Below are 23,837 nucleotides of genomic sequence, written 5' to 3'. Positions count from 1 at the left end.
AAAATGATGTTAGTTTGGTGCAGGCCCAGAACATGTGACCCAGTGAGGGTTGGTTGCAGCGCTCGCAGGTTGGATCCTGCCCTGGAAACATTTTGGACAGTTTTAAGCGAGACAGATGAGCTTGATATATAATTTTTAGTTGAATAATTCTATGCTTTGCGCATATAGAACTCGAGTGAATTCTCTGCTTTGCTACCTTCCACTCCTTTTCTGATATATTGATTAAGAGATCTTCTTCCCAATGTCCTCTTGGATCTTTGAAAGGTAGGGACTCTAATAAGATTTTATATAATGCGTAAATAGTGTTTATTTCCTCGAAATTGAGCAGTATTTTTCCAGAATTGTGGAGGGTGCAAGGTGGGGGAAATCGGGCAATTTCTGTTTAACAAAATTTCTAATTTGAAAATAGTAAAAGAAATGTGTAGCTGGGAGGTTGAATTTTGAACATAATTGTTCAAAAGATGTAAATATGTTGTCTATATAAAGATCTCTGAGCATTTTAATCCCAAAACTTTTCCAGGTATTAAAAACTGGATATACTTGCGAAGGTTGAAAGAGGTGGTTCTCTTGCAGAGGTGCCACTGATAAAAGATTTTCCATCTTAAAATGCTTTCTAATTTGGTTCCATATTCTGAGTGAGTAAAGCACAATTGGGTTATTAGTCTTGCTTAATTTTTTCCATACAGACGCCAAAATTTTGTTGATAAAGAGCTTTATGTTTACTTGTGATATTTACCCCTAGGTATTTAAACTGATCTGCTATGGTAAAAGGTAGGGTGTCTAATCCAATATTATATGCTTGTGAATTCACTGGAAAGATTATACTTTTATTCAGATTAATTCTAAGACCAGATATCTTTTGAAATTCTGTTAGTGCTGTTAAAACAGCAGGGACAGTGTTTTCTGGGTCCAATATATATAAGACCATATCATCTGCATATAGAGAAATTTTCTGTTCCAGTCCTTCTCTGACAATCCCCTTTATCTGATAAGAATTTCGGCAGTGAACCGCCAGTGGTTCAATAGCGATTGCAAACAACAGTGGCGACAAGGGACATCCTTGTCTGGTACCACGTTCTAGTTTTTTGCATTAATTCGTTTGACTTTATCATTTCTCGGTACTAGGATTGCCCATGTACTCATTTCTTCTGTAAATATCCCTTCGGGATAAAATTCATCAATAAGATTTGGACATAATACGTCTTCTTTAATTGGGAACTTTAAGTGAGGAAAACGTTAAAATGTATAAGGACTGAGAGAGCAGGAACTGTGTCTGTCAAAAGCATTCACACGAATGAGAGGTGAGAGGACCGTGGGCTTGGTTGAAAATGGTTGAGAGGACGGCGGGACTTGATCTCGAAGCCAAAGTCTCATCTCGTGGGAGTTGAAAAAATCTCTTGGAAAGAGTCTTGTCTCGTCTCAGGATTTTTTTTATATAATAGAGAAAGAGATACTTAACACAATCATTTACATGTATGTTTGACTGTCTGGGGTGAAAAAGAGGAAAGAAAAAAATTGGTGAATTGGTTTAGCTCTTGTTCTTTGCCCACTGTGCCACACTGCCTCTAAGCTCTAGTACCATAGACTCTTCCTTTGACCCTACCAATGCAATATTGCACAGGTGTTGTAGCTGGATGGAAAAAAATCACTATGTGGCTGTTTAATATTTTCATTTCATAAGAGTAGAAGAATAAGGGGGATGTGCGGAGCTGTAGTAACTACAGAGAAATAAAACTGATGAGCCACAGCATGAAGTTATGAGAAAGAGTAGTGGAAGCTTGGTTAAGAAAGGAGGTGATGATTAATGAGCATCAGTATGGTTTCATGCCAAGAAAGAGCACCAAAGATGTGATGTTCACTCTGAGGGTGTTAATAGAGAAGTTTAGAGAAGGCCAGAAGGAGTTGCATTGCGTCTTTGTGGACCTGGAGAAAGCATATGAGAGGGTGCCTCGAGAGGAGCTGTGGTATTGTATGAGTAATTCGGGAGTAGCAGAGAAGTACGTAAGAGTTGTACAGGATATGTACGAGGGAAGTGTGACCGTGGGGAGGTCTGCGGTAGGAGTGATGGATGCATTCAAGGAGGAGAGTGGGATTACATCAGGGATCAGCTCTGAGCCCTTTCTTATTTGCAAAGGTGATGGACAGGTTGACAGACGAGATTAGACAGAAGTCCCCTTGGACTATGATGTTTGCTGATGACATTGTGACGAGAATAGGAAGCAGGTCAAGGATACTTTGGAGAGGTGGAAATGGGAGAAGAGAGGAGAGAAATGAAGGTCTCTAGAAACAAGACAGAATACATGTGTGTGAATGAGAAGGAGGTCAGTGGAATGGTGAGGAGTAGAGCTGGCGAAGATGGATGAGTTCAAATATGTTGGATCAACAGTACAGAGTAATGGGGATTGTGGAAGAGAGGTGAAGAAGAGAGCGCAGGCAGAGTGGAATGGGTGGAGAAGAGTGTCAGGAGTGATTTGTGACAGATGGGTATCAGCAAGAGTGAAAGGGAAGGTCTACAGGACGGTAGTGAGACCAGCTATGTTATATGGGTTGGAGACGGTGGCACTGACCAGAAAGCAGGAGACCGAGCTGGAGGTGGCAGAGTTAAAGATGCTAAGATTTGCACTGGGTGTGACGAGGATGGACAGGATTAGAAATGAGTACTTTAGAGGATCAGCTCAAGTTGGACGGTTGGGAGACAAAGTCAGAGAGGCGAGATTGCGTTGGTTTGGACATGTGCAGAGGAGAGATGCTGGGTATATTGGGATGTTAAAGATAGAGCTGCCAGGTAAGAGGAAAAGAGGAAGGCCTAAGAGAATATTTATGGATGTGGTGAGAGAGGACATGCCAGTGATGGGTGTAACAGAACAAGATGCAGAGGACAGAAAGATATGGAACAAGATGATCTGCTGTGGCAACCCCTAATGGGAGCAGCCGAAAGAAGAAGAAGAAGAACAACAAACATTATATGTGTTTTCACATCTTTGTAAATCTTTTATTCATAAGTTTTTATTCCTTTAGCAGTACCCTAATCTGAAGCTGTATAGTTTATGAATGAAAGTTATTATAAACTATTACAACATACCCAAAACCACGCAATCTAGCCCAGAGCCAAGGCGGTCTTTGTTATGACTAAGAAAAAGATGGAAAAGTCCGGCAGGCAGGTGATGAAACAGTTAATGTGGTTAGAAACACAGCAGTTGTTACCAGGACATCAAAATAAAACAAAATCGCAATGTCGAAAATGTTACCCAAAAGTCAAAAGGCAGAAAACACATGCCAGAAATATTTTACCCTCACTATAGTAATGTACGGGTTTGTTTGTTTAAATTATTTTGTGACGTGCCGTGCATCAGAGATCACGAGGTAGGAATGGCAGCTGTCAACAGCATGACGGTGACTGTGCCAAAAAAAAAAAAAACAAACACAACAATGGCGGGGATACAAGCAAAAATGATCAAGCAAACAGTGACGCACTGACTACACTGAAACAATGTTAAACTATAATAATGAGGGTAAACCAAAATGTAAATACAAAAATTCCGCAGTTCTGCAAAGGGCATATGAGCACTTATGTCAGTAGCATCAAATGCAAGGCAGAGACCAGCCGTGGATGTGGCAGCCATCCATCGCAGGGCCCACTCCTGTATATGTTCACACTCACATGCTCACAATTTAAATCAACCATTTCAAGTAATCCTGACATTGTTGACTTAGAGGAATCCCAAGAAAGCTTGAGATTGAACAGGTTTGCAAAGAAGAATGGAGAAAAATGGCAGCGTGGAGATCAGCAAAGCTGATACAGAAAGAGGGAGAGAGACGTGTGAGCACAAAGTCAAAGCTGTCATGGAGGTGCATCCACTAAATAATGATTTGATACTTATGCAACCAATTATTTTGTGTTTTGAAAATTTAAAATTGTCTGGAAACTGAAGTTTCAGCTTATTAGAAGGATTTAGGAGTCGTAGTGGACTTGACATGATCAACATGGCCAAAGCTATTTTTAATATGTATAACTGATTTGGACAGGAATATAAATAACAAGCTGGCTAAGTTTGCAGATGATACCAAGTTGGTGGCCTGGCAGAAAATCTTGAATCTGCTGAATCATCACAGAGGGACCTAGACAGCATGCAGGCTTGGATAGATCTATGGCAGATGAAATTTAATGTAAGTAAATGTACGAGGGCCGTTCAAATATAAACAGGAATTTATGAGCTTCACTTTATGTATTGAATACAATGAAATGAATTACACACTATTTTTCTATGTAGTCTCCTGCCACTGCAATTTGCTGGTTCCAGCACTCAGGAAGCTTCTTAATCTCCAAAGAGTAGAAGTCTTTTGACTGCATGTTGACCCATTCTTGCACAGCGTCAATAACCTCCTCATTCGACTTGAATTTCATCCCTCCTAAAAATTCCTTAAGTGGGCCAAAGAGATAATAGTCCCCCTCTGAATGACTTGTACCAATCATACACTGTAGACGGAGAGAAAGAGACACTCATCCCCAAAATGATTTTTAAGTCTGGAATAAATCTGAGATGGAATGACTCCTTCATTTATCAAACGTTTAATAATAATTCTGCTCCGACATATTGATTACAACTGACAGGAGAAGGGGAAAGAGCAGCTAGCACTACTAACGACAAGTTCATATATGTCCAATGAGTCAGGTCTACCTTGCTCTCTTTATAAGAACAGAGCATAAAAATTCCTGTTTTTAATTGAACGTCCTCGTAAAGTATTACACATAGGACGTGAAACTATGAGGTTTGAATACACAATGGGAGGTCTGAAAACCAAAAGTCCACCTTCTGAGAAGGATTTAGGAATTGTGGTGGACTTGACACCATCAACTGTCAGACAGTGTTCAGAAGCCATTAAGAAGGCTAACAGACTGTCAGGTTATATAGCGCCTTGATATGTGGAGTACAAGTCACAGGAGGTTCTGCTCAAGTCTTTATAACACACTGGTGAGGCCTCATCTGGAGTATTGGGTGTAATTTTGGTCTCCGTCTTACAAGAAGGACATAGCAGCACTAGAAAATGACCAGAGAAGAGCGACTAGGCTGATTCTAAGGTTACAGGGGATGAGTTATGAGGAAAAGGAGCTGAGCGTTTATAGTATAAGCAAAAGAAGAAGAAGAGGAGACCTGATCGAAGTGTTTCAAATAATGAAGGGAATTAGTCAAGTAGAACGAGATGGTGACTTTAAAATGAGCTCATCAAGAACATGGCGACACAGCTGGAAAGATGTTAAGGTAAATTTTGCACAAACATTAGAAAGTTTTTCTTTACGCAGAGAACCAGAGACACGTGGAATAAGAGACCAAGCAGTGTGGTAGACAGTAGGACTTTATAGGAGGAATTTTGGAGGAATTAAGTGGATAAGAGCATTGAGCTTTGTTGAGCTGAAAGGCCTGTTCTTATCTAAACTTTGCTAGTGTTTGAATGTTCTGAGGCCTCATGCATAACAGCGTGCGTAGAATTCGCACTATAACATGACGTAAGCACAAAAGCCGAAATGTGCTTACGCACAGAAAAGTCCAGATGCAGGAATCTGTGCGTTCGCCAACTTCCGCGTCCTTCCGCTACATAAATCCCGCTCAGCGTGGAAATAAATGCACGTGCACACGCTTGCTGTCCCGCCCCAACTCCTCCCAGAATTATGCCTCTTTGAATATGCAAATCAATATAAATAGCCCTTAAGCCCAGCGTTCTGTGAAAAGGCAATGGCAAAAGTATGAGGAAAAATAGAAGAATTTCAGCGAATACCAAATGGAGGCAAAGAAAAACGTACTATTTGTTGGTTTAAACAGTTATATAAGCAACAAAAGGAAGTTGATCGAGTGACATAGTGTGTCGGAGAAACCCGAAAGCTCAAGTTCACAAAGTCGCACAGTGCCTAAAATAAAAAAGTTGTCACATATCAAAGTCGGCGTGAAAAGGCAACTCGTAGCCAAACGTCTGAGTGTCATATGAAAGCTTATTAGGGTACAGTGAAAAAAAAGGGACACAGTGTGAAAAAAGCACAAAATGTCAACTTTAATCTCGAAATTTCCACTTTAATCACGTAGTTTATTTTGTCATTAAAGTAGAACATCATAAACTTCATCTTAAAATCGTTTAATGTACTAGTTTCTCAAATCCCATCGTAACTAAGGTAGCACGTTAAATGCTTTGTTGTGTATTTGATCTTAAATGTGCTCTATGTGCCTGAATCACTACATGCTCTTCCTCCGACATGACACAGAATCCATTAAGTTCGTAATATTACAGCTCTCTGAGTAATTAAAATACTGAGAAGTATACGTGATATCATTTTCATGATGATATGAGTGAAAGTATGTTATTAAACATGGGAACACGGTGGCGCAGTGATTGTTCATGTCTTACAGCAAGATGCTTGCTGCGCCATGCGCGACCTTCAAAGAAATGCTTTATTACAGAAGTACTCTCTTTTTGAAACGTACTAAACCCCAATTCCTGTCCTTACTTTTCTTTCTCCAAATACCCAATCGCCACACAATCAGCTCTGTAATGGACGTTAAGCCATCTGTAAGCTTAGAACACCGATTCTTCAAAACTTTTAAGGAACATCGAAATATCTTCATAATGTTTAATTATTCTATCCATCTATCTCTCCAGTGTTGCGCCAGCCACAACATGAAAACTGCACGAGGCAGGAACAAACCATGAACGAAACTCAAGTTCGCTAGCGCTGCGGCACCATGTAGCTAAAGTTAAAGTTTTATCTGTATAATATAATCAACATATTTTGCTGCATTTCATCTTAAAATGATATCGTCATCATATGTAAATACACGCTTTATAAAGTGGCTCAGGTTGTGCAATATTATAACTGTATCATAAGTACAATTACCTCACGGCAACTTGCAAGTACAGACAGTTCTACCAGGAGCACTTGATGGACTGATTGAGTGCGTGTATAGTTCTTGGGATGAAACTGTTTGTGAACCGCGAGGTCCGAACAGGAAAGGCTGTGAAGCGTTGGTCGGATGAGAGCAGTTCAAATAGCGAATGGCTGAGGTAGCAAGTGCTTGATGCTGTATACCGATAATTCTCTTTCCAATCGCTGTAGATCTGTGATTCACACTCAGATACAGTGATATAAATACTCTGAGTGGTGCAGTGCGAGTAATATGGAAAAAGATGATCCGCCGTGGCAACCCCTAACGGGAGCAGCTGACAGAAGAAGAAGAAGGTGCAATGAGAGTAACAACACTAAAGCAGTTATGGTATTTAGAATAGTTTGACCATTCTGTGGACCATTATATTGTTACAGGTTAATTACAATCAGATGCATTAAATTTACGAACAATATGCAGTTAATTTCAGTGTATTTGATAAAGCCGCCATCGTGGATGTGGATCTAAGAAAGGGTAACCACACAGGAACAGTAGCACTGCTTTGACGCTGGGTGCCGCCAGTCTGCAAAACCGAGCGGAGAACTAGCGTATGACAGGGTATGAGGTACCGTGGAAAAGTGCGTGGCTTTACGCCAAGTATAGGTTTTATACATCGCGATTTGAACGTGGAAACGTTCTTACGCAACATTTCTGTGCATACGCACCGTTTATACATGAGGCCCCTGGTGTTTTATTCTTGTAATTTATTGAGACCACTTTGCAGTGATCTGCTCTCACTTTGACATTTAAGAGTCGTTTTCTGTTCATTAGTGTCAAAAAAGCCAAATTAAGTCTGGTGTGATTCAATCCTGTGTAATATAAACATACCAACATAAGAAATTTGACAAACGAGCAGAGATAATTCAGTCTATCAAGCCCACTTCAAGATGTCCCAACATCTCATCCAGATTCTACTTAAAGGTTGTCAAGGTTTCTGCTGTTTGTAATAATGAAATATGAATAGTTCCAAAGAAGTGAATGCTTTTTATGAGCGTTGTAAAGAATAAACTGCAACACAATATCATCTAGGACTAAACTGTACTTTGTAACGTTTCAATTTAGGCATAGACTGGTATTGTTTAGTATCAGTCAAACCCCCAGTAATGACAATTAGTTTTCCTATTATGTGTAAAACAAAATGCGACTATTTGTGTGCAGAAGGGCCGGATTAAAACCTTTAGCACTTAAAAGATTTTCGTGCCTCTATATATATGAGCTGCACTCACTCTCACTGTGATGAGGCATCTGTTGGAATGACAAATGAAAGGCATATGTCTCAGTTATATGCCATTTGATTCGAGATTTGTAAAAGCAGTGTTAATGTTTGTGATGCGCCATTTGTAAGAATGACGAATGCAAGTGGACTCACTCTCAGCAGACGACTGAACAGGACAGCTGACATGACCAGGACGAGAACGATCATGTGAGCCTCGCTGGGCCATATGGCAGTTACCAGACTCTAATTTTGCTCTATTCCCGATATTAATATATATCATAATTTTGTTATTATTTTTATTATTGTGTGTGTGTATATATATGTATATATATATATATATATATAATTTAATGTGGGAGCCCTTTTTTTGGTGCCCCCCCCCCCCTTCCCTCAATGCCCTAAGCATTTGCTTATTTTGCCCAATGGTTAATCCAGCCCTGGTTTGCAGTCAGGACTTTCAGGATGAGGGAAGGTTGACATTTGGCTGTTGAAGCTACACGCCATCCTTCTTGTCTAAGCCAAATGAATATGAAGGCATTTCTTTTTCTGTTTCTCTTAAAATGAACAGCTTCCTTACCTCGAAGCTTGGCAGGCTCCTTGCAGAGGAATTCGCACACCTTGCCATAAGTTGTTCCTTCTGGGCAGTGAAATGTTGCAGGGTAGACATGATATTTATCCGGAATGCCACAATCCACAGGTTTGCAGGTGACCATTTTGTCCCATTTTCCATCTACGCAGGTCATGGTGATGGCTGATCCCAGCTTAAAATGCAAAATTAACTATTGTTAAAATTGATGTACTTCACTTTCACAATAACATTAATGCCTTTTGCCATGAGCAAACAGAATTAAGCAAGTTTGCTGGTTAAAACATACATAATATTTTCAAACTCATTTCAACCAATAATCGAGCCATGGGAGCTCAGAGCCTGTCTACTCAGATTTGGGAAAAAGGCAGGAAACAGGCTGGGACAGGGTGCCAGTCTCAAAACCTAACTATGCAAACTACTGCAGGATCAATTTAGAATGAATTACTAATTTAATAAATACATGCAGTGCAGTACATATGTAGGATGTGGCCCGAGAACCAAAAAACATTGAGGAAAGCTCATGAAGAATGTAATGGTTTAGACTGGCTCCATGGTCCCTGGCGACTTGAACTTGGATCCACTGATAACAAACGCAGGAAAATGAGAACACACATGGTCAGCAAAAGGTGCTGCAAGTGCTTAGTGCTTTTATTTACAAAAATAAACAGTGTCCAAAGTGCAGCGCAGTCCATTTAATAAAAATTCAAATAATTCTTAAAAATGATGTGCACAGTGGAGGTTAAAAAGTTCAAATAAATAACAATACATATACCCATACAAATGAGGTCAAAATCCAAGCAAAATCTTCTTCTTAAAAAACATGAGCCCCAATGCTTCTTTCTAAAATCTGTTGTCTCCTCAACTTGGGATTCATAAAAGCAGTGTTAATGTTTGTGATGCTACATCTGCTAGAATGACAAAGCAAGGCATATGTTTTTGTTATATGCCATTTGGTATGGGATTTATAAAAGCAGTGTTAATGTTAATGTCACAACATCTGTTGGAATGAAAAATGCACGGCATATGTCTCTGTTATATGCCATTTGGTATGGGATTCGTAAAAGCAGTGCTAATGTCTGTGGTGCTCCATCTGTTGAAATGACGAATGCAAGGCATATGTCTCTATCATATGCCATTTGGTATGGGATTTGTAAATGTAATGTTAATGTTTGTGATGCGCCATTTGTTGGAATGATAAATTCAAGGCATATGTTTCTGTTATATGCCATTTCAAAGGCAAAGTCACTTTATTGTCATCTCAACCATATACAAGTATACAGATAGATGAAATTGCGAAGCTCAGGGTCCAAAATGTAACAACATGAAGTAAAATAATATCCATCCATTTTCTAACCTGCTGAATCCAAACACAGGGTCACGGGGGTCTGCTGGAGCCAATCCCAGCCAACACAGGGCAGGAACCAAACCCGGGCAGGGTGCCAACCCACCGCAGGGCACACACAAACACACCCACACACACACTAGGGCCAATTTAGAATCGCCAATCCACCTAACCTGCATGTCTTTGGACTGTGGGAGGAAACCGGTGCGCCCGGAGGAAACCCACGCAGACACGGGGAGAACATGCAAACTCCACGCAGGGAGGACCCGGGAAGCGAACCCATGTCCCCAGGTCTCCCAACTGTGAGGCAGCAGCGCTACCCACTGCGCCACCATGCCGCCCTTAGTAAAATAATAAATTAAAAATAAATTTAAAATAGAATTCAAATTAAAAATTAAAACACAAACAAGACAAGACATTGTACAAAGACAAGACAAAGAAGTAGCAGCAATATTGACGTGTAGTAAGCAATATGCCCACCACAGGGCACACACACACATACCAAGCACACATTAGGGACAATTTAGAATCACCAATGCACCAAACCTGCATGTCTTTGGACTGTGGGAGGAAACCCACACAGACAGAACATGCAAACTCCATGCAGGGAGGACCCGGGAAGCGAACCCGGATCTCCTAACTGCGAGGCAGCAGCGCTACCCACTGAGCCACCGTGCCGCCCAATATGTAATATAATAAATAAATAATAGATATAGATAATACAGAAATGATCAGTGTATGATAATAATTGTTTAAGACGTGTAAACAATGACAGGTCAGAATGTTTCACAGCAGAAGGATAACAAGAGTGTCAAAATACTTAAAGGTCAGTATGAGATTTTCAGTTCTTCTCTACATACACACTTGTCTTTGCAGGACAGTGGCTCACATGTATAAAAGTTCTGTTTTTAGAGGTGGTTGAGGCCGTGTGGAAGGTCCCAGGGGGAATCCTGGTGTTAAGGAGTCTGACAGCTTAAGGGGGTAAAAGCTATCCTACAGCCTGGAAGATCTGGCTCTGATGCTGCACTATCTTCTCTTGGATGGCAAAAATGTGAAAAGTCCATGTGAGGGGTGTAAGGAGTCCTGCACAATGCTGCAGGCCTTGCGGACACTGCGTTTGTAAAATATGTCCTGTAGTGAAGGGAGAGGAACCCCAATAATGTTCTCTGCTGTCTTCACTATCCTTTGCAGGCACTTGCGGTCTGATATGTTGCAGTTGCCATACCAGACAGTGATGCAGCTGGTCGGAACACTCTCAATGGTGCCTCTGTAGAACATGGTGAGGATGGAAGGGGGAAGACTTGCTCGCTTCAGCCGCCTCAGGAAGTGTAGTCTCTGCTGGGCTTTCTTGATTAGGGATGAAGTGTTATGCGTCCACGAAAGTTCCTCAGTTATGTGCTCAGGAACTTGGTACTCCTAACACATCTAAACCGTTGATGGTGAGTGGGATGTGGGCAGGATGTAATTTTCTGAAATCCACGATTATCTCTTTTGTCTTGTTGACATTGAGAGACAGATTGTTGTCTTCACACCATACGGACAGCCGTTCCACCTCATCTCTGTATGCTGTTTCATCATCCCTGCTCATCAGTCCCAGCACCATTGCATCATCCGCAAACTTGATGATGTGGTTGGTGTTGTGCGTGGCTGTGCAGTCGTGAGTCAGCAGGGTGAACAGCAGTGGACTAAGCACACAGCCCTGCGGCGCTCCAGTGCTCAGTGTGATGATGCTGGAAGTGTTGCTGCCCATCCGAACTGACTGGGGCCTCTCTGTCAAGAAGTCCAGGATCCAATTGCAGAGGGTGGTGTTCAGGCCCAACCTGCTCAGTTTTACAACCAGCTTTGGAGGGATGATTGTGTTGAAGGCAGAGCTAAAGTCTATGAATAGCATCCTGACATGTCTTTTTAATCCAGATGTGTCAGGGAGAGGTGAAGGGCAGAGCATATGTCATCCTCAGTTGACCTGTTTGAGCGGTATGCAAACTGAAGAGGGTCAAGGGAGGCAGGGAGATTAGTCTTTATGTGTGACATGACTAACCTTTCGAAGCACTTCATGATAATTGGTCTGAGTGCGTCTGGTCAGTAGTCATTCAAGCATGTCACTAATGACTTCTTCGGCACTGGTGTGATGGTGGTCGACTTGAAGCTTGCTGGGACTGACGACTGGCTCAGAGATAAGATGTTGAAGATGTCTGTGAGGACACCAGCCAGTTGACTGGCGCATTCCTTGAGCACACGACCAGGTATGTTGTCAGGTCCTGCAGCCTTGCGTTGATTGACTCTGGATAGAGTCCTCTTCACGTCAGTTATGGAGAGACAGAGTACCTGGTCAGTGGAGGGAGGTGTTGCTTTTCTCGCAGGCTCTTTGTTCTGCATCTCAAACCATGCGAAGAAGTTGTTCAGCTCATCCGGTAGGGAGACATCACCATCGCTGCTGTGTGGGTTGGGCTTGTAGTCTGTGATTGTCTGAACACCCTGCCACATACGACGTGTGTCTCTGGTGCTGCTGAAGTATTTGTCAATCCTCTGCGCGTAGGCCCATTTAGCTCTCCTTATAGCGCGAGACAGGTTGCCTCTGGCCACCCTGAGGGCGGCCTTGTCTCCGGATCTGAAAGCTGCATTTCTGATCTTGAGCAGCTTGTGCACTTTTCTCATCATCCAGGGCTTTTGGTTGGCTCTTGTGGTAACATCCTTGGTAACAGTAACATCCTCTATGCATTTGGAGATGTAGCCAGTCACAGAGTCTGTGTACTCCTCCAGATTGATGGAGTCACCTTCCATAGCGGCCTCCCTGAAAATGTCCCAGTCTGTCAATTTGAAGCAGTCTTGGATAGCTGAAACAGCACCAACCTGCCACACTCTGATGTTCTTGCGGGCTGGTTTAGTGCGCTTCAGTAGGGACTTGTATGCAGGAACCATAAAAACGCTGATATGGTCTGAACAGCCGAGGTGGGGTAGGGCCTTGTAGGCGTCAGGAGCCCTCGTGTAAACATTGTCCAGAAAGCTTCCCCCTGTAGTAGCAAAGTTCACATTCTGGAAGAATTTTGGCAGAACTGACTTCAAGTTGGCATGATTGAAGTCTCCAGAAATAATGAAAAATGCCTTGGGGTGCATCGTTTGCAGTTTGCTGATGATCTCGTAGAGTTCTGCTAGTGCCTGGTTAGCGTTTGCGCTAGGCGGGAGGTAGACGGCAACCACCAGCATGCAGCTGTACTCCCTCGGCAAGTAGAAAGGCCGGCACCTTATCAATAAAACCTCTATCAGCAGGGAACAGTGTCGCGCAACTGCAGCAGCGCTTGTTATGGGATTCGTAAAAGCAATGTTAACGTTTGTGATACACCATCTGTTGGAATGATGAAATGTAAAGCATATGTCTCTGTTATATGCCCTTTAGTATGGGATTCGTAAAAGCAATGTTAATGTTTGTGATACGCCATCTGTTGGAATGACGAAATGTAAAGCATATGTCTCTGTTATATGCCCTTTAGTATGGGATTCGTAAAAGCAATGTTAATGTTTGTAATACACCATCTGCTGGAATGATGAAATGTAAAGCATATGTCTCTGTTATATGCCCTTTAGTATGGGATTCGTAAAAGCAATGTTAATGTTTGTGATACGCCATCTGTTGGAATGATGACATGTAAGGCATATGTCTCTGTTATATGCCACTTGGTATGAAATTCCTAAAAGCAGCCCTTGTGATATACTATCTGTTGGAATGACATAGACATATCAACCGGACAGAAACACGGACGTGTATTCTTTTCTTAAGGTGGAAAAATGTGATAGGAACAAAACAGGAATCAGTCTTAGCTTGGTTCCACGTATCCCCTAGTTTGAGGATGGCACATTGCATGGCAGTGCGTCTTCAGAACTGCGTAGAGTTGGCCTGTTTTCACTGAGCACTCCAGTATCTTCTATTATTCTAAAGATTTACTATACATGCCCGCTCCCTCCTAAGGTCCTGAGGGAACTCTAAGGTAAAATAAAGTGTTTTGACATACTAATGGAAAAACATATAAAAATGTCTGTATATCATAATCAACATGTGACATACTGGTCCATTTTTTCCACTAACAGGTATGTGGAATTCCTCATGCTAAATGTTACCTGCCAATAGACTGAATGGAAACATTCCTTTGTCTTGGCATAACAACAGCTTTGGTTTTTGGCACTTTCCAACGATGGCCTTGCCTTCTAGAGGGTATAACCACTTGCAAAATACCAAAAAAAAAAGCAAAAATTCTTTGAAATGATGTGCCATCTTTCATCTAGCCATCTTGAAAAGCCACAGCATTCCTGCCGAATCAATTCTTAAGCCACTTTGAGAGAAAATTACAGGCCTTTTTTTTTTTTTTTTAACAAGAATAAAACAAAACAGTTTCAGAAATGCAGACAAGGAAGAACAAAAGCTTTACGTTACGTTTCTCAGATGACAAATTAAATTGTCTCCACCACTTTCCTGACTTTTCTGGTGAGTCAGGCAGCTGTTATTTTTAAACGTTCTGAGAATGAATGATATTTCATAGCTGAAAACATCTGATCCACCCCTGAGTAGCAAATTACTAGCAATGAATGGCTTGCCACTTTAGACTGGCGACGAGATCTCTCTCTCAACTCAGCTGATTTTTGTTTGACGCTGATTAGCCTGGATAAGAGCTTTATGATGCAACAAGGACTACATTTTTGAAAGACGGGGTTACAATGACACTGGATTAATCATATGACAAGGGCGACAGGAGTTTATTATATTGCATACTTTTATCGCCATGATCCTGAATTGAAATAAGTGGGTTCAATTATAGGTGGTTGGCGAATTTATGAATTATGCTTCATTTTTGTCACTACTGTAAGTGCCAGAGAGTGGCTGGAATTGCCCTTAATGGAAGAACTGCTGGAATGGAGCCACAACCCGAATGGAATATCTTATAATCTTTATCCCGGACTGAGATCGGTCTATAATATATAGACTGACTTAACATGGATCCTTGGGACAGTTCATACCCCCACACAGAAGATGGCAGTGTTTCCTAAGACTGATCCCAATCAGGACACCCGCAGGGTTGCATGGGAATCGGATTGCGGACGGAAGTGAAACCCTGTCGGGGTCCTTTGGTACCGCCAGAGAGCACAGTCAGGGGAGGACAATCCTGGTTTCCATATGACCCAGAAGTGCTCCCAACTGGCAATGCAGTGGCACTGGAAGGAATCCCACGTTTTGCTTGAAAAGAAGCCCACCGCTTCACATCAGAGAGTCAGAGTTAGGAGGCAGTGGGTGACAATCTTGGAAGAAGAAAGGAGGAAGAATTTGACTGGATTGTCTATTGTCTATTGTATTTTTTAACGGGTGATTTGGATAAATAAATATCTTTTATTTTTACCAAGAATTACTGTGTCTGAGGTTTGGGGCTCAGAGGTGCGCCCCTTGTGGTTACACTACATGGAAGAAATGAAAATCAGTCGTCGATTGAAATGATGAAAATGTAACATTTGGATTCAGCTACCTAGCACTCTTGAAATTAAAGAAGGAAGGCAACCATATTGTTGTCTTTATGACCAGAATAACAAAAATTTATAGATGCATAGGGAGTCACAGTGTACCAGAAAATATAAGAAGTCAAAACTAAACAAAGCCATTGTAATCGTAAAGAAAAATTCATTTTGAACAGATGGGTTTTACCGTAGATACTCGCGTATTAGTCGATCTCGCAGATAAGTCGAGTGTATTGTTAAGCCGAAAATTACGAAATTTGTTATGACCTGCGTATAAGTCGAGGGTAAAACTTGACAGCTATCAGAGATAGAGGGTGACAATCAGCTGTTAATGGCGACAAAACTCACTGTCACGTCACAGGCATTCCCTCTGTGCTTGGAGAAATGCTAGACTCGTTGACTCGGCAACTAATCCTTGCGTGTGCGTGAGTTGCGAAATGTAAACAAAGGCAAGATGGCGTCGATATGTCACAAGGGAGCGAAGCGAGTGCAGAAAAGAAAACACTCGGCAGACTATATTTTGCACATTATCCCTGAGTCGGACTCTGATTTTTCAGAATCGGATTTTATTGACAGTAATCAGGAATCGTACAAGAGAGTGAGAAGCCGGCATCAGCTGATCGGACACCAGCCGATGCCGCGCCAGCTGATCGGCTGCCAGCTGAACGCATTCGCGCAGCCAATGCAGCTACGGCAAGGTTCACATGGGAGGAATACCCAGACATTGATCCGTGAGAGCCGAACTGGCTACCGGACTTCACAAGACAGCATGGCTTGCTGTTGGACACGACAGATCACCCGCTGCTGGACTACTTCAGGCTGCTCTCTCCTGATGCTGCTTTTCAGCTACTGTCAGACGAGACAAACAGGTAGGCAGAGAAATGTTTTGAATCGCGGGCTGCTCTTGCATCGCATTGATAGCGTGCGTTGCCTTGGTTCTTTTGATTCCAAATCTGGTTGCACGTGGCAGCTAATGGTATGTTTGTTATCCAAAACCTGCAAAAGCTAATGCTCAAATTCAAGTATTTCACAGTTTAAAGAATTCTTTAATGAAATTAGAAAAAAACTAGCTAATTAGCAATAGTATTGCTGGCTTATAATTATTTCAAAGACCATGGGAAACAGCAGATGACTGGTGACTTAACACCGTGAAGCGTTGAGTGTACAATGTCATTACCCAAATTCTATGGACAATTGTGTTGCCCCGCGAATAAGTCAATTCTGTTTTTTTGAATGAATTTTAAGGCATACATTTTTCGACTTATACGCGAGTACAGTAATCCCTCCTCCATCGCGGGGGTTGCGTTCCAGAGCCACCCGCGAAATAGGAAAATCCACGAAGTAGAAACCATATGTTTATATGGTTATTTTTATATTGTCATGCTTGGGTCACAGATTTGCGCAGAAACACAGGAGGTTGTAGAGAGACAGGAACGTTATTCAAACACTGCAAACAAACATTTGTCTCTTTTTCAAAAGTTTAAACTGTGCTCCATGACAAGACAGAGATGACAGTTCTGTCTCACAATTAAAAGAATGCAAACATATCTTCCTCTTCAAAGGAGTGCAAAGCAAGCAGTCAAAAAAAAAATCAATACGGGCTTTTTGGCTTTTAAATATGCGAAGCACCGCCGGTACAAAGCTGTTGAAGGCGGCAGCTCACACCCCCTCTGTCAGGAGCAGGAAGAGAGAGAGAGAGAGAGACAGATAAAAAAAATCAATACGTGCCCTTTGAGCTTTTAAGTATGCGAAGCTCCGTGCAGCCTGTCCTTCAGGAAGCAGCTGCACACAGCCCCCCTGCTCACACCCCCCTACGTCAGCGCAAGAGAGAGAGAGAGAGAGAGAGAGAGAAAGTAAGCTGGATAGCTTCTCAGCCATCTGCCAATAGCGTCCCTTGTATGAAATCAACTGGGCAAACCAACTGAGGAAGCATGTACCAGAAATTAAAAGACCTATTGTCCGCAGAAACCCGCGAAGCAGCGAAAAATCCGCGATATATATTTAAATATGCTTACATATAAAATCCGCGATGGAGTGAAGCCGCGAAAGGCGAAGCGCGATATAGCGAGGGATCACTGTATCTACGGTAAGTTTACATTTGAAGGTTGCAAATGATTCGATATTTGTTAGCTCAGTAGGTAGTGAGTTCCAGAGCATGGGAGCAGAATGGCTGAATGCTCCGCTCCCAATGGTGGTTGGACAAGCGAGAGGGACGGTCATGTAGATGGAGGAGGAGGAGGATCTAAGCTTACGGGAGGGAATGGCAACATGAAGAAGGTCAGACAGAGTATGAAGGGGCGAGGTTAGGAATGGCCTTAAATGTTAACAGCACAATTTTAAAATCAATTCGAAACTTAATCGGGAGCCAATGACGCTGCTGCAAGACCGGAGTAATATGGTGAATAGATGGGGTTCGAGTAATGATGCAAGCCACAGATTTTCTGGACCAGAAGAGACCAAAGAGGAGCGAATTGCAATAGTCCAGACAAGAAGTAACAAGACTGTGAACAAGGATTGAGATTGGAAAGATAGAGTACTATCAAGGATGACACCCAGACTCTTGATCTGAGGTGAAGGGGAAACAAAGGAGTTATCAATAACAAGTGAAAGATTATCGGCTTTGGATAATGATGACTTTGTACCAATGAGGAGAACCTCAGTTTTGTCACTGTTTAATTGAAGAAAATGTGAAGAAAACCAGGATTTAATTTAAGCAATGCAGTCAATAAGTGAAGATGGTGGAAAAGAAGAGGTGGGTTTACTTGCAAGGTAGAGCTGGCACCAACAGACAACACATTATTTACTGTCACAAAAGCACAGCTGTGCTGGAAAGTCATCACACACTCAACTAAGTGACTTTCAGTCGTGTAAATTGATGAGGTCTGCCGACAAGATCAGGAATTGCAACCAGCAAGTCTTACACATCCAATGACTAGAAGTTGCGTAATGTGACATCAGCTTTAGAAGACTGTACAGGACAAAGTTACTGTCCTGCCAAGAAACACACAAGTGAATGTTAACTGAGCTAACTGGGAGAAGCACATAAAAATGAAGCCAAAACAGGTACAAATAAATAAACCTAGCTACCAATTTCCAATGGGAGACAAGAACCAAAGTCGAGAAAACAAGCAAAGGGGCCAAACCGGATTGTTTTAAGAGGTTGTATTCGCAAATCAGACAAGGAAAGGACCCCCCTTTATCCCGTCATAGCAACCACCCCCTAGAAACACAAGATGCAGTGCTAACGATTGCTCTCAAATTGGCTGCAACAGTAGGAACCTGAAAACTGTCGTCAAGACGTAGAATTTACAAAATAAAATCACACAGACCTAATCATGACACTTAGACTGTAGAATGTCAGCAAGGTGGTGCGCACACAGCTGCTCTAGGTCTTAGAACTGTGATGGTGTCTGATTTCAAATGTGACTCTGCAATAATTGACCATGGACCTCTCCAACCAGGTTAGACTCCTTAACACTAGGCTGTCCCCTGGGACCTTCCTACACGGCCTCAACCACCTCTAAAAACAGAACTCTTATACATGCAAGACACTTTCCTGCAAAGACTAATGTGCATGTAGAAAAAGAACTGAAAATCTCATACTGACCTTAAGTATTTTGACATTCTTGATATCGTTCTGCTGTGAAACATTCTGACCTGTCATTGTTTATACGTGTCTTAAACAACTATTATCATACACTGATCATTTCTGTATTATCTATATCTATTATTTATTTATTTATTTATTATATTACATATTGGGCGGCATGGTGGCTCAGTGGGTAGTGCTGCTGCCTTGCAGTTAGGAGACCCGGGTTCGCTTCCCGGGTCCTCCCTGCGTGGAGTTTGCATGTTCTCCCCGTGTCTGCGTGGGTTTCCTCCGGATGCTCTGGTTTCCTCCCACAGTCCAAAGACATGCAGGTTAGGTGGATTGGCGATTCTAAATTGGCCCTAGTGTGTTCTTGGTGTGTTTGTGTGTCCTGCGGTGGGTTGGCACCCTGCCCAGGATTGGTTCCTGCCTTGTGCCCTGTGTTGGCTGGGATTGGCTCCAGCAGACCCCTGTGACCCTGTGTTCAGATTCAGCAGGTTGGAAAATGGATGGATGGATGATTAAAGTGCATATTTCAGTCTTTCATTTATGGGGACACTTTTTCTACATGGTCCCCCCATTTCAGGGCACCAAACTGTTTGGGACAATTGGCATCACAGATGTGTGTTATTACTCAGGTGTGTTTCATTGCTTCATAAGACACCTCGGCCTGCTTCTAACTGTCTGTAGTTGCCATTGCTTAACATGAGGACAAGAGCTGTGCCCATGATAGTCAAATAAGCCATTATAATAATAATAATACATTTTATTTATTTGTAGGCACCTTTCTAAACACTCAAGGACACAGAACAATAGATAAAACACAGATTATTAACAAAACTAAAATACAAAAATTAAAATCAGACAGAGCAATTGTAATCAAAGAGAAAAAGCAGTTTTAAACAAATGAGTTTTAAGTTTAGATTTGAAAAGTGAAAATGATTCAGTATTTCTAAGCTCAGATGGTTAGTGAGTTCCAGAGCTGGCGAGCAGAGCAACTGAATGCTGTGCTCCCCATAGTGGTAAGACGGATGAAGGGGACAGTCAAGTGAATGGAGGAAGAGAATCTAAGGGTACGAGAGGGAATGGCAACATGGAGGAGGTCAGACAGATATGGAGGGGCGAGGTTGTGGAGAGCCTTAAAAGTTAACAGAAGAATTTTGAATTGAATGTGGAACTTAACTGGAAGCCAATGAAGCTGCTGCATGATGGGAGTGATATGGTGAATAGAGGTGGTTCTAGTAATGATGTGGGCAGCTGAATTCCTGACCAGTTGAAGCTTATAAAGAGATTTGTGAGAAAGAAAAGGGAATTGCAATAATCCAGATGAGAAGTGACCAGGCTATGAACAAGGATAGCAGTGGTTATGAGGTTGAAAAACAAGAATAAGACCATTCAAGGCATTGGTAAAACCTTAGGTTGACCCAAATCAACTGTCTGGATTATCATTAAGAAGAAAGAACATACTGGTGAGCTCAGTAATCACAAAGGTACTGGTAGGCCAAAGAAGACCTCTGCTGCTGATGACAGAAGAAATCTCACTATGGTAAAGAAAAAGCCCCAAACGCCTGTCTGACAGATCAGAAACAGTCTTCAAGTGGCTGATGTGTGTGTGTGTGTCAAAGACGACTATCATGAACAGAAATACAGAGGTCACACTGCATGATGCAAACTACTAGTTAGCCACAAAAACACGGTGACCAGATTACAGTTTGAGAAAAAAAGACTTAAAAGAGCCCGCAGAATTTGGGAAAAGGTCTTGTGAGCAGATGAGACAAAGATGAACCTCATCAGAGTGATGGCAAAGAGCAAAGTGTGGAGACGAGAAGGAACAGCTTGAGATCCAAAGCAGACCACCTCATCTGGACAACATGGCGGTGGGGGTGTTGTGGCTTGGGCACTTCTGTTCATAGATGATGGAACTGCTGACTGCAGGGGCAAAATGAATTCTGAGGTGTACAAAAAACATCTGATCTGCTCAAGGTCCAATAAAAGCCTCTAAAGTCATTGGACTGCACTTTATCCTACAACAAGAAAATGATCAGAAAAACACACTGCTAAGGAAACACAGGAGTTTTTCAAAGCTAAAAATTGGAAAATTCTTGAATGGCCAAGCCAGTCATCTGATTTAAATCCATATGCTGAAGAGATAACTTAATAGGACAAGCTAGCAGGAGCTTAAGAGGACAAAACTTAAGAGGACAAAACTAGCAGGAGCTAAAGATGGCTGCATTAGAGGCTTCCCACCAGAGAAGTTCCTCAGCACCTGGTGATGTCTGTGAATCGCTGACTTTGAGCAGTCATTGCACACAAGGGGTATACGACAAAGTCCTAAATATGACGGCTTCAAAAGACCTGCCATTGCTGTGTGCCAAACATTATGGTGCCCTGAAATGGGGAACCGTAGAGAAAAAGTGTTGTGTCACCTTAATGTCTGCAAATCCCCTTAAATGAAAGTCTGCAGTGTGCACTTTAATCACAATGTCTGAATTGTTTGATTTGTAAATTTAAACTGTGAAGCAGACTGTGGGGTAAATCAAAGAAAAACGTGACTTTGTCTCAAACATCTTGGATGGTACTTTATATTATTAGGCACCTTTTATACCAATCAATTTGTTTTACTGTGTGTTTAAACTAATTTGTGTTTTTGATCTGTGTGCATTATGTCATTTTTCAAGTTTGTAGTGGCATTCATGTGTAAACTGCACTCAGTGAAGAGCACTACACACAATAAAAAAAAATGAAATGGCTTTGCTTTTACTAAATACCAGGCTTGCTGTCCAGCTGAGGACTTAACACACTCAGTTATAAATAGAGCAGGATGAACCTTGCACCTGTGTCTTATACAAGAGCTTTTGGGAGATGACCCATCGCATCAAACGGCAATCTCATTTCCTGCATGCAGAACAAGCTGCACTTCAAGGCCATCATCTTGGCAGAAAGCCACTGAGCTCGAGGGCCTCACAAGGTGTCGCCGGTCGAAAAGAACTGAATTCCTTTTTTAATAATAATAATAATTCTTTACATTTATATAGCACTTATCTCACTATTCAAAGCGCTCTCCACACAGGGAAGACCCAGGAAGCGAACCCACAATCTCCTTACTGCAAAGCAGCAGCACTCCCACTCTGCCACCTGTGAGGACATCTTTTTCAGATAGACAAGGACTTGAAGTGGACTGTTACATTTGACAAGAGACATTTGCCACCACTTTCTTATTTTTGGGTATGACTCTACAACTGTTCCATCTGGAGGAGGTTGTGTGGAAATATCTCTATTTATTATCAAATACCATGAAATCGAACAGAGAAGCACAATGCCCTGCACTTAATGCTACTACCTTCTGGGTTTACAATCCCAGTCCAGCACAGCCAGTGTCTGGATGAAGTGTCCCTACTCCCCCATGTATCTGGACATTTTCTCCATTTTCTCCAGTTCCACCAAAATTACAGACATGTTAGTTTAGATGCCAACTCTGAATTAGCTGAATGTGAGTTACTGAGGGGGCATGCATTAGTGCCCCTAACAAAGGGCCACTGCATCGTCCAGGATTGGTGCCCACCTTGTTCGCAGCACTACTGAAGTAGAGTGCCATCAGAAAGTATTCAGACCCCTTCACTTTTTTCAAATGTTGTTATGTTGCAGCGTTATGACAAAATCATTTAGAGCTTAGACTCAGGATTGTGTTGTGGCACAGATCTGGGGAAAGCATACAAAAATTCCTCAACCATTGAAGGTTCCATAATTCTTAAATGGAAGAAGGTTGGAACAATCACAACTCATCCTACACTCATAAAAATACTGGTTCTTGAATGGCATTTCATGGTTCTTTACTGGTTTATGTGGTTCTTTGTAGCACAGTGGCACCAGGGAAGGGTTCTATGCATATGAAGTTGGTTCTTCTTGCCTGAAGAAGGGGCCTGAGTTGCCTTGAAAGCTTGCATATTGTAATCTATCTACAGGGAGATTCACCCAAAGAGGCCCTGAATATTCTATAATAACTCTCGCTAGGACTAAGCAATCTGAATGAAACCACATGCAATGTACTCCTCAGTATATGGTGCTTCGAACAAGCCAGGATGCCCCTGCGTCGGAGTGATGAGGTAGGCGCCGGATAGCTGTCGTGACGTTTAACCTCTATTTGCAACTTCTGGGTCCATACCGCCGGTATTCCTTTACTCTGTCACTCGACTTCTCATCAGGATGGTTGTGTACAGTATTGAGCAGCGCGTCTTCATGGTGTGAACCTATTGGGTCATTAATTTGTTTAAGCGATGTCAGAATCAACTGAATGATTGTGAGTTAACGGAAGGTTACTTCCAGCAAGATGGAGCAACGTGTCACACGAGGAGCATGGCAGAAATTGAGTTCTTCTTTGGCAACAGGGTCATTTCAAAGAAGCTTTGGCCACCACGGTCACCAGATCTGACACCACCAGACGTCATCCTTTGGGATATGCTCAAAGGAAAAGTCTATCGGAACAAGCATCGCACTGTGGAAGATCTAAAGGAAAGCATCCAATGTGAAATTGCTGCTATTCCCCGCGAGACGCTTGCTGATACGATCAGGAACATGGAGCGCCGTGTTGAAATGAGTCTGGCAGAAAACAGAAACCACTTCCAGCATCGCATGTTATGCAATCGATTTCACATACGTCAAGGTATATTGCATATTTT

The 23,837-nt window shown here is 42.1% G+C and overlaps 1 protein-coding gene across 2 annotated transcripts in view; it reads right to left on the bottom strand.

The window, feature by feature from the left end:
* The window catches only part of pappaa (pregnancy-associated plasma protein A, pappalysin 1a), an 803,024-nt gene that overhangs the window by 152,525 nt on the left and 626,662 nt on the right, over positions 1–23,837 (bottom strand). For both annotated transcript variants that reach the window (XR_007935844.1, XM_028809181.2), the window contains exon 15: positions 8,723–8,906. Coding sequence is in view for 1 of the 2 variants with exons in the window: in XM_028809181.2 (XP_028665014.2) it covers positions 8,723–8,906 (184 nt within the window). In the remaining variant the exon portion in view is untranslated. The remainder of the gene's footprint in view (positions 1–8,722; positions 8,907–23,837) is intronic.

This window comes from Erpetoichthys calabaricus, chromosome 9 (genome assembly GCF_900747795.2).
Source record: "Erpetoichthys calabaricus chromosome 9, fErpCal1.3, whole genome shotgun sequence".
Taxonomy (NCBI): domain Eukaryota; kingdom Metazoa; phylum Chordata; class Cladistia; order Polypteriformes; family Polypteridae; genus Erpetoichthys; species Erpetoichthys calabaricus.
Note: the sequence above shows the minus strand (reverse complement) of the source record. Positions and strands in the feature narration are given on the sequence as shown.